Consider the following 11,190-nt stretch of genomic DNA (forward strand, 5'->3'; position numbering starts at 1 on the left):
CCAGGTCCATCCCACTCGCCCTCCCTCCCCGCCATTGGTTTTTTAGGTCCCCGGAAATGATTTCAGGATGGAGAGAGGAGAGCAGATCGGAAAACGTCCGTTCTCCAATCTGCTCTGAATGATCAGTGAGAGAGGCGTGCTGTACTCACAGCCTTCCTGTCTCAGCTGTCACATGTGAGGCTGTAGAGAAGATCGAGCACAATGCTTAAGGACAACCTTCATAAAGAGAACCTGTCACCTCAAAAGCCCCTGTGTGATAGCAATAAAATTAAGTGAAAAAAAAAATAAAAAATGCTAAAAATAAAATAAAAATGAAAAAACTGTGTCATATTGTGGTAGCCGGGCAGCAGCGCTCTCTAACACACACAATGTGCATTAAAGGGTAAGTTCACTTTACCAAGTAATTTGGGAAAATTGAATCACCCGCTCAAATCTGGTCCCCTCCCCCCCATAGTTGCCTTTTGGCAAACAGTACTTCCCCTTCACCGGTATGGGTACACTATCCCATACTACCCTCCAGCGCAGCCTTCCGCTATGGATTTAAACTTTCGCTTGCGAGTTGACCAATGGTAAACGCTTCTTAGCGCGGTTAAATACGGTTTTGGTTACAATTAGTTTTTGTATCAGGACAAGTAGATTGTCATGAGGGAAAAGTAGATTCGGCCCCCGCTTTAGTCCTTGGGACAAGTCATTTAAAAAAAATGTCCACACCCGTGGTACATTAGTAAGACAAAGTTTTTAGAAAGATTGCAAGATGTTCCTATGTTTAAATCTTTAAATTCAATTCACAGATAAGGATCTTTTTTTAGCCACATGACTCATTTTTTAATTATATTGGACCCGGCTCCTGGATTGTTAGCTTTGTGAATTGAGCCTACTGTCAGCAATAACAGTAAACCTGTTGATAATAACTAATAGATATATTTTACATTTGGATGAACTCTTCCATTTGCATTGTTTGAGCATTCCCAAATACAACAGTCTTAACATGACACAAGATGAAAGATTTGTCTTGAGCGACCTGAGAAAAGTTGTTCATGTTGACGTATAGCCCTTTGGCTACCTCACATTTCCAAATACAGTTTGGAATGGTATCATGAACAGGATCTGCATGTGCATTACTGTACCGCTTCTCCCCAGTGCACAGAAGAGTCTAAGCAAGGAGGGGAAGAGACATCATGGCAGGTGCTGGAGAGATACAAGAGGCTATTGCAGGTAGCAGGAAGATTTGGAATGGTCCTGCATACAACCTCCTGATGGTATGCAGGCCCGGCGCTACCGCAAGGCAAGTCAGGCGGCCGCCTGAGGGCGCTGCAGGGTGAGGGCGGAAAAAACAGGGCATTTTGACAAGTACAAGTACCGGCGACTGCCAGAGGTGCCGCACGTGTCGAGATCCTCTGGCAGTCACCGGCCAGCTAAATTAGGACCCCACCTGGAGCTCCTCCCACCGGACCAGCGCTGACTCGCCGCTGCTCTCCCACACCGAAGGTAAGTAAAAAAAAACACGCTGATAGGGAGCAGGCCCAGCGCGACAGGGAGGAGGGGATAGGTTGCGGGGGGGGGGCGCACAAAAATTCAACTTTGCCTGTGTTGGCAAAGCACCGGCCCTGATGGTATGTGATACATTGCAAATAGCTGGGAATAGAATTATTGATACATTATTATACATACCCATGTGCACTTTCTTCATGTACTCAATCATTGCTACTTTGTTATCCCTCCAGTGCTGCTCCAGCAATGAATCATTTGGATATTTACAGCAAGAGAGCTCTAGAGTAATTTCTAAACATTGGCCAAAGACGTAGTTATAATCTTGCATGCCACCTATAATTATAAAGGAGGACATAGTTCAGATATTTACAACATGTAATTTATACATACACACACAAAACTCCCTGTTATCCGGCATTCCAGGTAAATGTAGTTTCTGGTTGCTTGATAGTTACTATTAAAAACAGATCTAACTAATACCATACCATAACAAACTCTGTATTGACTTCATATCAATATTGAAATACAGTGATCAAAAGCAAATTAAGACAAATAGACACACTCAGTATTAGTGCTGCAGTACGGGTGCTGTAATGCATTACTAGGAGTGATCACTAGGTGGCGCTTGTTCACAGACGATCGTTCCCAGGATAATACATGCCGCAGATCAGCAAAACAGTGAGTACACAGGATGGTTTGTTTTTTGCCGGTTAGATGAGAGTTCCAGTTAATTAAATACAGGATAACAGAGAATTTAGTGTGTGTGTGTGTGTGTTTATATATATATATATATATATATATATTCACATACATACATACTTACATATGTGGAGTAGGAGGCCTAAGGTCTAAATACGACTTATCTTTTTGCCTCTACTTCTACATAATGGAGGCAGGTAAATATTTCACCTTTACCACTTCACTACCGCCATACATTTTAGAACGGCGGAGGGTTGGACTTTTGTTTGTAAATGGCATTGCAGAAAACAACCTCGAGTGGCCAGTGTACCTGTTAACAGCTGTCATCTGAACTGTCATCTGTTGGAACCGATAAAATTGACATCTATGATACAGCTTTGATGCAAAGGTGTTCCTTTATTTCCTGAACTGAATCAGCGTGTGGCTGTTTGATACGCAAATGAGGACCATCAAAGGGTTCTTGGGGCTGGACACTGATGAATGAAGATCTGCCAGGACTGTCATGTCCTGGGGCAAGCCCGACCCCCTGCTGGTATTTACTGGACACACCTGTGTCAGCAAGGAAGCATACATGCTGGGATGGGGGCAGGGGCATATGATGGAACCTTCTTCCGGTGTGATCATCTGCACTAACCTAGCTCACCAGCAGGATCAATGGCAACCTTGGTGACCTCCTGGACAAAACAAGTTTTTCTGGACTCTACAATCAAGAAGAATGTGCTTCGTTGAGACCTGCTGGAGTGGAGTGTTCTGAGCACAGAGAAAAACCCATGGCATATGTGACGGAGAGTGTGAGAATGGTGTAGCTAGCTCAAGAATCCTGACCCCCTCCAATCCCCTCTCCAATTCCCTTAATTGTAATAAGAATGTATGTACTGTATATCCCTATTTGTAAATAAACCCAACACTTATTAACGATTCAGCTGTTCATCAGTAATTTAAAGTAATTTAAAGCAAATCAGAGCACATTCTACACATCAGAGGGTTCAGATCACAGACCCCATGTGCAGAGCTGATCAGCGTGGCTCTGTACTTTGCAATCACTGTGCTTGGTCATCAATTGTTCTAGTATTTACATCTGAAAGTCTTTCCCTTCCCTTTATAATGGAGAAAGTAGAATGTATCAACGAATGATGGAATCTATGGAAGGATGAGCAGCAGATGATTCATTTTGGGGGGGTTGTAATTGATTGTGGAATTTTACCCCCCTTCTCTACTGTACATCTGAATGTCACCGGTATATTAACCCTTCACCTCCCTTATCCTTCACATTGAACCCCCCCAATCTTCATCCTCCTACTGTATGTGACCTATATGTCAAACCCTTCGCCTCTTCCCTCCTCTGTATATGACCTGTACATTATGATACCCTGTAACTAGTGCATCATTACCAAGCTCCATGGTTTAACCACCTCAATATTAACATTTTTCTTCCTTTCCAAAACATTATAGAAAAAAATTAATTCACCTTGGGGTGTCTACTTAACAAAAAAGGGTAGGTTAGGGGGTGTAGTACTGTCCTTGCATTTTTATTTGATATGTTTTATAACATGCATTTGGCAACGGTGTTGCATGACCAAGTGATTGCCAAACTATCACTGCACTGAAAATGGAAAAATGACCAGGTAATGAAGAGGTATTACAGGCTGGAACTCAAGTGGTTAAAGTGCATCTGTGACCTGACAAAGAACATTAAAATATTTAATACAAATTCACCTCTATTTTTTTTTAAATCTATTAACTCAGTTTGCCTAACTGCACATGTGCAGTCCGCTTTCTCTCACTCCTAGAACGCTGAGCTCAGCCGCTGCTGTGAGAGAAAGCGGACTGCACATGATTGGTTAGGCAAACATTGTTCTCCTAACCAAGCACCCATTCATGAGGAGCTGGAGCTGCACATCCAATGGTTGGTCCATCATGCCATGTAAGCGGGATGGAGAGGGGGAGCTTGTAAGGGTCATCAATAATAAAAGTAAGCATCAATTTAAAAAAAATGGAAGGCAGCATTTAAAATAGATTGTAAGCTGTAATAGTAATGGATTTTTGAAAAGAAGAAAAAAACGTTAAGGTGAACTAACCCTTTAACAAGCAGTAAAAGAGCTCTAAAACAAGCCTCTACTGGACCTATTTAGCTGCAGGTACTGTGAAGTTCTACCACAGTAGTCCAACTCCATACAATGACCCTACAGCCGGTGTTCTATCAAAGATTGTGACTAGGTTGGAATGTGTGACCGGTCACGTGGTCACACATATTTTAACGTAATCACGCCCACTTTTGCGGCGGCGGAATATGTGACCGGCAAATGGTGAAGAATTCCAACGCTTTCTCAGCTGTTCCAGGGCACATCGGCATCGCAGATCGTATGTGCAGGAGAACCGATCTGCCTTGAAACAGCTGATTGGTCCTGAGATGTGACTTTGTGACTGTGATCTCACATTCCACAAAGTCGGATAGAAGTGACATTTCAGGACCGATCAGCTGTTTCAGAGCAGATCGGTTCTCCTGCACATACGATCTGCGATGCTGATCTGCCTTGGGGAACTAAAATTCCCCATTTGCCGGTCACATATTCCGCCGCCGCAAAAGTGGGCGTGATTACGTTAAAATACGCGTGACCACTTCACCGGTCACACATTCTAACGCAGTCACAAACTTTGATAGGTTTCAGTCAGTTTCTAAAAAGCGACAGCACCTGGTGTTTGTGTAATAAGATTCTGCTGTAATAAAATGTAGTAGGAAAAGAGGTAAGACGTCAGTGGATTTCTATAGATCTCTGTAAACAACAGTCTTTCTTCACCAGAGGAGCAAAGCCATAGAAGAAAACATGAAATGAGCCTAAAGCTAATGAACTACAAAAAAGTAAAACATTTTTAGTGCTGACCATAATAAATCAAGGAAATATGTACAAAACCACTATCCATTTCCTTTAACATGTTTGACAAATCCTTACAGTAGGTGACTGGAACAAATATATTTAATAGCAAGAAATAAAGAAATAGGAGCATGCCAAGGATTTACCTTCTACAGGATACCAACTGAAACCATTGGTGATGCCACCTGTAAAGTCAATTGAGGCACAATCATTGGGTTTGGACATCGTGGCATGATTATTGGAGTACGTTTCAGCTAGATACTTCAAAACATCAATATCTGGAGGAACTGTGTGATTAGAATACTGCAGTCAATAAAATATATTATCAGATAATAAGACACGTATAACACTCCTACCAGCTGTGCTGACTTTATTGCATTAAATATAGAAAATGTAAATTAGCCACTAGAGTACATTTCTCCTCCATGGAACCAGCAAGATCTTGCTTAGCTGATCCATTGCCTGGCTATTGGGCATGGTTGTGGCATGATTGCATGTCCTTGCCTTCTGACACTGAAATGGACAGGCAAACAACAGGAAAATGTCCATCAGAGGATGGTCAGGAGTAAAGTATTTTTTTAGGACTGATATAGTCCAGGAAGTGTGTAGTAGTGCCTATATGGAGTGCAGAGGTGCCATAAGACTCAACATGCTACAGCGGGACAAGAAATAACAGAACACCATAATGTTAAAACAAGGCACAAGACATGTGAGATTAAGATTAGTACAATGAGTGGGATTCTTTTTCTTCAGCAGGCTGTGCTACAAAATAACATACTTTTGCTGCTAGACTGTAACCAGTCTGACCATATATTTACCTTTCTCTAGGCTCTAAAGGTCCCTAATCTCAATGGGCTCATTGCTTCTGCCTGTTACTGTGAAGGAGGTAATCCGAATGAGAAGGACAATCACTGAGTTATGAAGATGTATCTGCCCTAGGCAATCCCTGATGCCTTTGTTCAGAGGTATAGTTTGGGAAGGTGATAAATATTTGGGACACCTTTCCAGAAGGTTTTCTACCTGCTGGGCTTTTGACTGGAGAGGATGGCTGGTTAAAGTGTCTCTCTTCTTGGGGCTTTTCTCAGCCTAAGACATGTGTCAAGGGCCCACGGACTTAGGCTGTAAGCTGGAGTGGATACCTGAAAATGACTGGGCCGGAAAAGGATCTTCTTGCTGAAGAGAGTCGCAGAGGAGCTAGGCTGAAGCTACTGTCAGCGCCCACCTTTCAAGGTAACTCTGACTGCTATCAGACAACCAAGGGGCAACCTGATTAGAGAAAGATCAACTGCAATGTAAAGGACAAACTGTGAGGTTGATTCACTAAAAGCAAATAGGCTATTTACTTTGCAAAGGTATTTGCACGCTGCAAGGGAATTTTACATTAGATTAGTGAATACGGTGAATATTCACTATGCAAAGAACACCCAATCATGTGCAAGGAAAACAAAAGAAAACTGTATTTTTGCTTGCACTTGATTGGATGATGGAAGTCAGCAGAGCTTCACCTCATTCACTAACCTAAAGGAAAATGTATTTGCAAAGGAAATAGCCTCTATGATTTGAGTCAATCAACCTCTGTGACTGCTCTTACAAGGTCATAGATCTATCTGGCTGCTTATTTACCAAGAGGCTGCTCTTAAAGAGCCTTGCTACCACTGCTACTTCAAAGTATCTGACCTCAATTGGGAATCCTGCACCTCTACACCCTTTCTCCTGATTTGAAATCAGCAATTAAAGGTAAAAAGTGACTGGTGCCCAACTTATTTTCCGCTTTACCAAGGACCAGGCCCTGAGACGGGTATGATAGGCTAAATATGAAGAAGTCACTCGCACTCCAGCTCAAGTTCAGTCAATATTTTATTGACCTCTGTGGTGTCACAACATGGCGACGTCTGCCTGATGAAGGGACCAAACGGGTTCCGAAACGTCGCCATGTTGTGACACCACAGAGGTCAATAAAATATTGACTGAACTTGAGCTGGAGTGCGAGTGACTTCTTCATATTTATACTGATTTGGCACCCACCCGATACTTGAGGGTATTATCCGGCCAGGTGTGCAATGGGTTTCTTTTGATTTTGGGTATGTTAGGCTGCCACACTGCTTAGGCAGTGATTCCGCATCACTCCAACATTAGGAGTGCTACACTGAATCTGGAATTATTTTTTTTGCCTTGAAGAGTACATCCATCTTCACCCCCAATCAGGAAGGAGGCCTGGAATTCACAACCTCTGGAACAGCCTGCTGCTTGATGGATTCAGTGTAGTTGAGCCTAATATGGTCAGCTCATGTGCCAGTGATGAACTAGCTGTCTCTGAAGCTGGAAATGTTCCTACTGAGACAATGCTGTCCTCAGGTCAGAACACAGGATGCACAACGACTAATTAGACTACAGCCAAATATAAACGACAGTATATTAAGCTCATGAAAGATGACCATTAGGTAGAAATGGTCTCATTAACACACTCTCATCCAAACCTCGTCAACTCTTTTCTACTTTTAACTCTTTACTATGTCCTCCACCGCCAATACCCACTAACTAACTCACTCACTGCCCAGGACATTGCCATTCACTTCAAAAACAAAATAGATACAATTCGGGATCAGATCACCTGTGTGCAGTCACCTTCCCCTATTCATGTACCAGACCCTCCATCACACTTGTTACTTTCCTCTTTTGACCCTGCCACCACAGAGGAGGTTACTAAGCTTCTCTCTGACACCCACCTCACCACTTGCCCCCTGGACCCTGTTCCCCTTACCACTACTTCGGTCACCCTCTTGCTTTATCCTACACTCTCTTACTCACATTTTCAATCTCTCACTCTCTACTGGCATCTTTCCCTCCCCTCTGAAGCATGCCCTGGTCACCCCAATACCCACAAAACCCTCTATTGACCGTACCGTCCTCAACAATCTCAGACCAATCACCTTACTCCCATTCACCTCCAAACTCCTGGAGCGCCTTATCTACAGCCGCCTGAGCCGCCACCTCGCTGATAACAACCTTCTCAATCCCTTACAGTCTGGCTTTCGCCCCCTACACTCCACTGAAACCACCCTCCTAAAACTCACCAATGTCCTAATAACAGCTAAAAACAATGGCCACTACACCTTACTCTTGCTATTAGACCTTTCTGCTGCTTTTGACACTGTTGATCACCTGCTCCTCCTCAAAAAACTCCACTCACTTGGCCTACAAGACTCTGCTCTATCATGGTTCTCCTCCTACTTATCTAAGCGCTCCTCTAGTGTCACCTACAAATCTAACTCCTCCCCTCCTCTTCCTGTATGGGTCCCCCAAGGCTCAGTCCTTGGACCCCTTCTCTTCTCTATCTACACCTCCTCCCTTGGTCAGTTAATAACCTCACATGGCTTTCAATACCATCTCTATGCTGATGACACTCAAATATATCTTTCTACTCCACAACTTCCCCCTTCAGTGTCCTTGCGTGTCACTAATCTACTAACTAACATATCAGTCTGGATGTCACAATACTTCTTAAAACTCAACCTTTCAAAAACTGAGCTCTTGATATTTCCTCCTGCCCGTGCACTTTCCCCCAACTTTTCCCTTGAGATTGTTAACACAACTATCCAGCCCTCCCCCCATGCCAAGGTGCTAGATGTCATCCTTGACTCGGACCTCACCTTTCTTCCCCACATCCAATCACTATCCAAATCCTGCCGCCTTCACCTTCGTAACATCTCCAAAATAAGCCCCTTCCTCACCAATGAAACTGCTAAATTACTCATTCATTCACTTGTTATCTCCCGTCTTGACTATTGCAACTCCCCCCTCATTGGCCTTCCACTACACAGGCTATCCCCCCTTCAGTCTATCATGAATTCAGCTGCTAGACTCATTCACCTAACCAATTGCTCAGTGTCTGCAAACCCTGCACTGGCTTCCAATAGCCCAAAGGATAAAGTTCAAAATATTAACAACCACTTACAAAGCCATCCACAACTTTGCCCCCGGCTACATCTCAAACCTTGTCTTAAATACCACCCTAACCGTCCCCTCCACTCTTCAAATGACCTTCTACTCTCCAGCTCCCTCATCAACTCCTCCCATGCTCGCCTCCAGGACTTCACTAGAGTCTCTCCCATCCTATGGAACTCTCTACCCCAACCGGTCCGACTATCTCCCACACGGACTGCCTTTAGGCGATCTCTTAAGACTCATCTCTTCAAGGAAGCCTATCCCACCTCAACCTGACCACTGAACTATCACTTTATCAAACAATTCATCCCCACACAGCTACCTCCTCATGTATCACTTCCCCCTCCCTTTTAGATTGTAAGCCCTCAGGGGCAGGTCCCTCCTTACCATCTTTTCTTGAATTGTATTGTAATTCTAATGTCTTCCTTATATTGTAAAGCGCTGCGCAAACTGTTGGCGCTATATAAATCCTGTATAATAATAATAATAATAAATGTTACACTGCACTAGTAGGGACCCTGCCCAAGCAATCAGTGTAAGGTAAATCTGTTTCATGAGCTTATAGTAGAGTGCCGAATGTAATTTTCTAGGTCTCATGGTAGTACTTCTGCACTGTTTTTAGAAATGTATAATATTGCTACTTTTTATCTATCCTTTAATAAAGTTTCTAAATACTGTGGGTTTTTTTCAACGGCCCCAGAGGGGGCAGTATGCCGGTATTTTCACAGAAAAATACGCATAAAAGTACTTTTTTCAGTCCACTGATATTTGACATTTCCAAATAACTAGCTAAATTCAGCGCTGACTGACTGTGTATTTAAGATGTGACGTTATGCCTGATACAAAGTGACGGAAAGAATACATTCAATAAAGTCTTACCATTTGCAGAGTTATCATACGGATAGCTGGCCACCAAGGCACCACCATGAAAATTAGCAGATAGCACAAAAGTCTCCTCCTTAACCCAGTCAATGATAGCCTTGGTTTCTGGTTGGATCGCAAAAGGGCTATCTGCAAAGGGATCTGGGAAATTTCTGTTCAGGTCAATGCCAGCATCATTATACCTAAACATAAAAAAATAAAAAAAAAGTCAATTTATAAAGAAAAATGAAATTAAAAGGAGAACTATGAGGTGAGTGATTTTCACTCAACCTCATAGTTCGAGCCGACATGTGACAATGAAACTGTCACAGGTCGGCTCAAAAGATCGGGAAGTGAGTGAACACATACCGTCGCTCGCTCACTTCTCAATCATGTCCCTGCACAGAGTGGTGACTGTCGGTCACAGCTCCCTGCAGGGATTCCCCGCTCCTCCAGTGCTGACTGGAACGGACGGGGGAGGGTACAGCTGGTTCTGCCTCTAGGAAGGCAGAGCCAGCTTTCAATCACGCAGCTGGGCGGATCTCGACAGTAATGTCGGGATCCGTCCCAGCTGCGGCGGTCTCAGTATACCGGGAGCTGTAGCTCGCGATATACTGAGCTTTGGGTCACGGGAGGACGCTAGTTTATGTCCCCCCGTGACCCTGAGGAGAACTATGGGGAAAAACACTTACCCCATAGTTCTCCTTTAAGTTCATCAGCTTTAGCTGTAGCTTCAGGACATTTAAAGCCAAGAACAACAAAGTATTATATTGCAGCTAACCAGCAATGCAGGTGGCTGCATTCATTTTCAGGCTAAGAACATTTTCACAAGTACAGCTTATAACTTGATGTGCAATGAACTGAAATAGCAACAATCTTATCAGCCCTTCCAGCTAACTTCTGTGTAGAAGAAACGAGGAGAGAAGGAGATGATTGTAGTCTAAATTAGGAGAGCACCCTAGGGTAAAAAGCTTTTCCTGCATAGACACAGTGGAGCAAGTGAGCGTTGTCAGGAATATATTGGCAGGATCACCAGATAAAAGTAAAGGAATAAAGCTTGAAAAAACAGAAAACTAATGCAGCCACCACAGTTAAAATGGTACCTGTCCCCTTTTCAGGAACGCAGCGCTAATGCATTACAAACAATGACCAATGCACATTACAGTAGTGTGAACAGGGGTGGATTTCCCACAAGGCCCGGCCTCGGGGCAGCAAGGAGTAGAGGGGCAGCAGGGGTGTGGAATTCCTATCTCCCGGTGCAAGTGATGTCGCCGCGATCACTTGTTTGCAGCCTGCAGGTCTGCCATTCTCCATGGGGGGA

The 11,190-nt window shown here is 43.6% G+C and overlaps 1 protein-coding gene across 1 annotated transcript in view; it reads right to left on the reverse strand.

Moving 5' to 3' along the window:
* The window catches only part of CPM (carboxypeptidase M), a 63,841-nt gene that overhangs the window by 1,556 nt on the left and 51,095 nt on the right, over positions 1 to 11,190 (reverse strand). The window contains exons 4-6 of the mRNA XM_018576342.1: positions 9,871 to 10,072; positions 5,210 to 5,366; positions 1,672 to 1,824 (exon numbers count right to left, since the gene is read on the reverse strand). Coding sequence (XP_018431844.1) covers positions 1,672 to 1,824; positions 5,210 to 5,366; positions 9,871 to 10,072 — 512 coding nt within the window. The remainder of the gene's footprint in view (positions 1 to 1,671; positions 1,825 to 5,209; positions 5,367 to 9,870; positions 10,073 to 11,190) is intronic.

Source organism: Nanorana parkeri, unplaced genomic scaffold, assembly GCF_000935625.1.
Source record: "Nanorana parkeri isolate BGI_ZX_2015 unplaced genomic scaffold, ASM93562v1 scaffold65, whole genome shotgun sequence".
Taxonomy (NCBI): Eukaryota; Metazoa; Chordata; class Amphibia; order Anura; family Dicroglossidae; genus Nanorana; species Nanorana parkeri.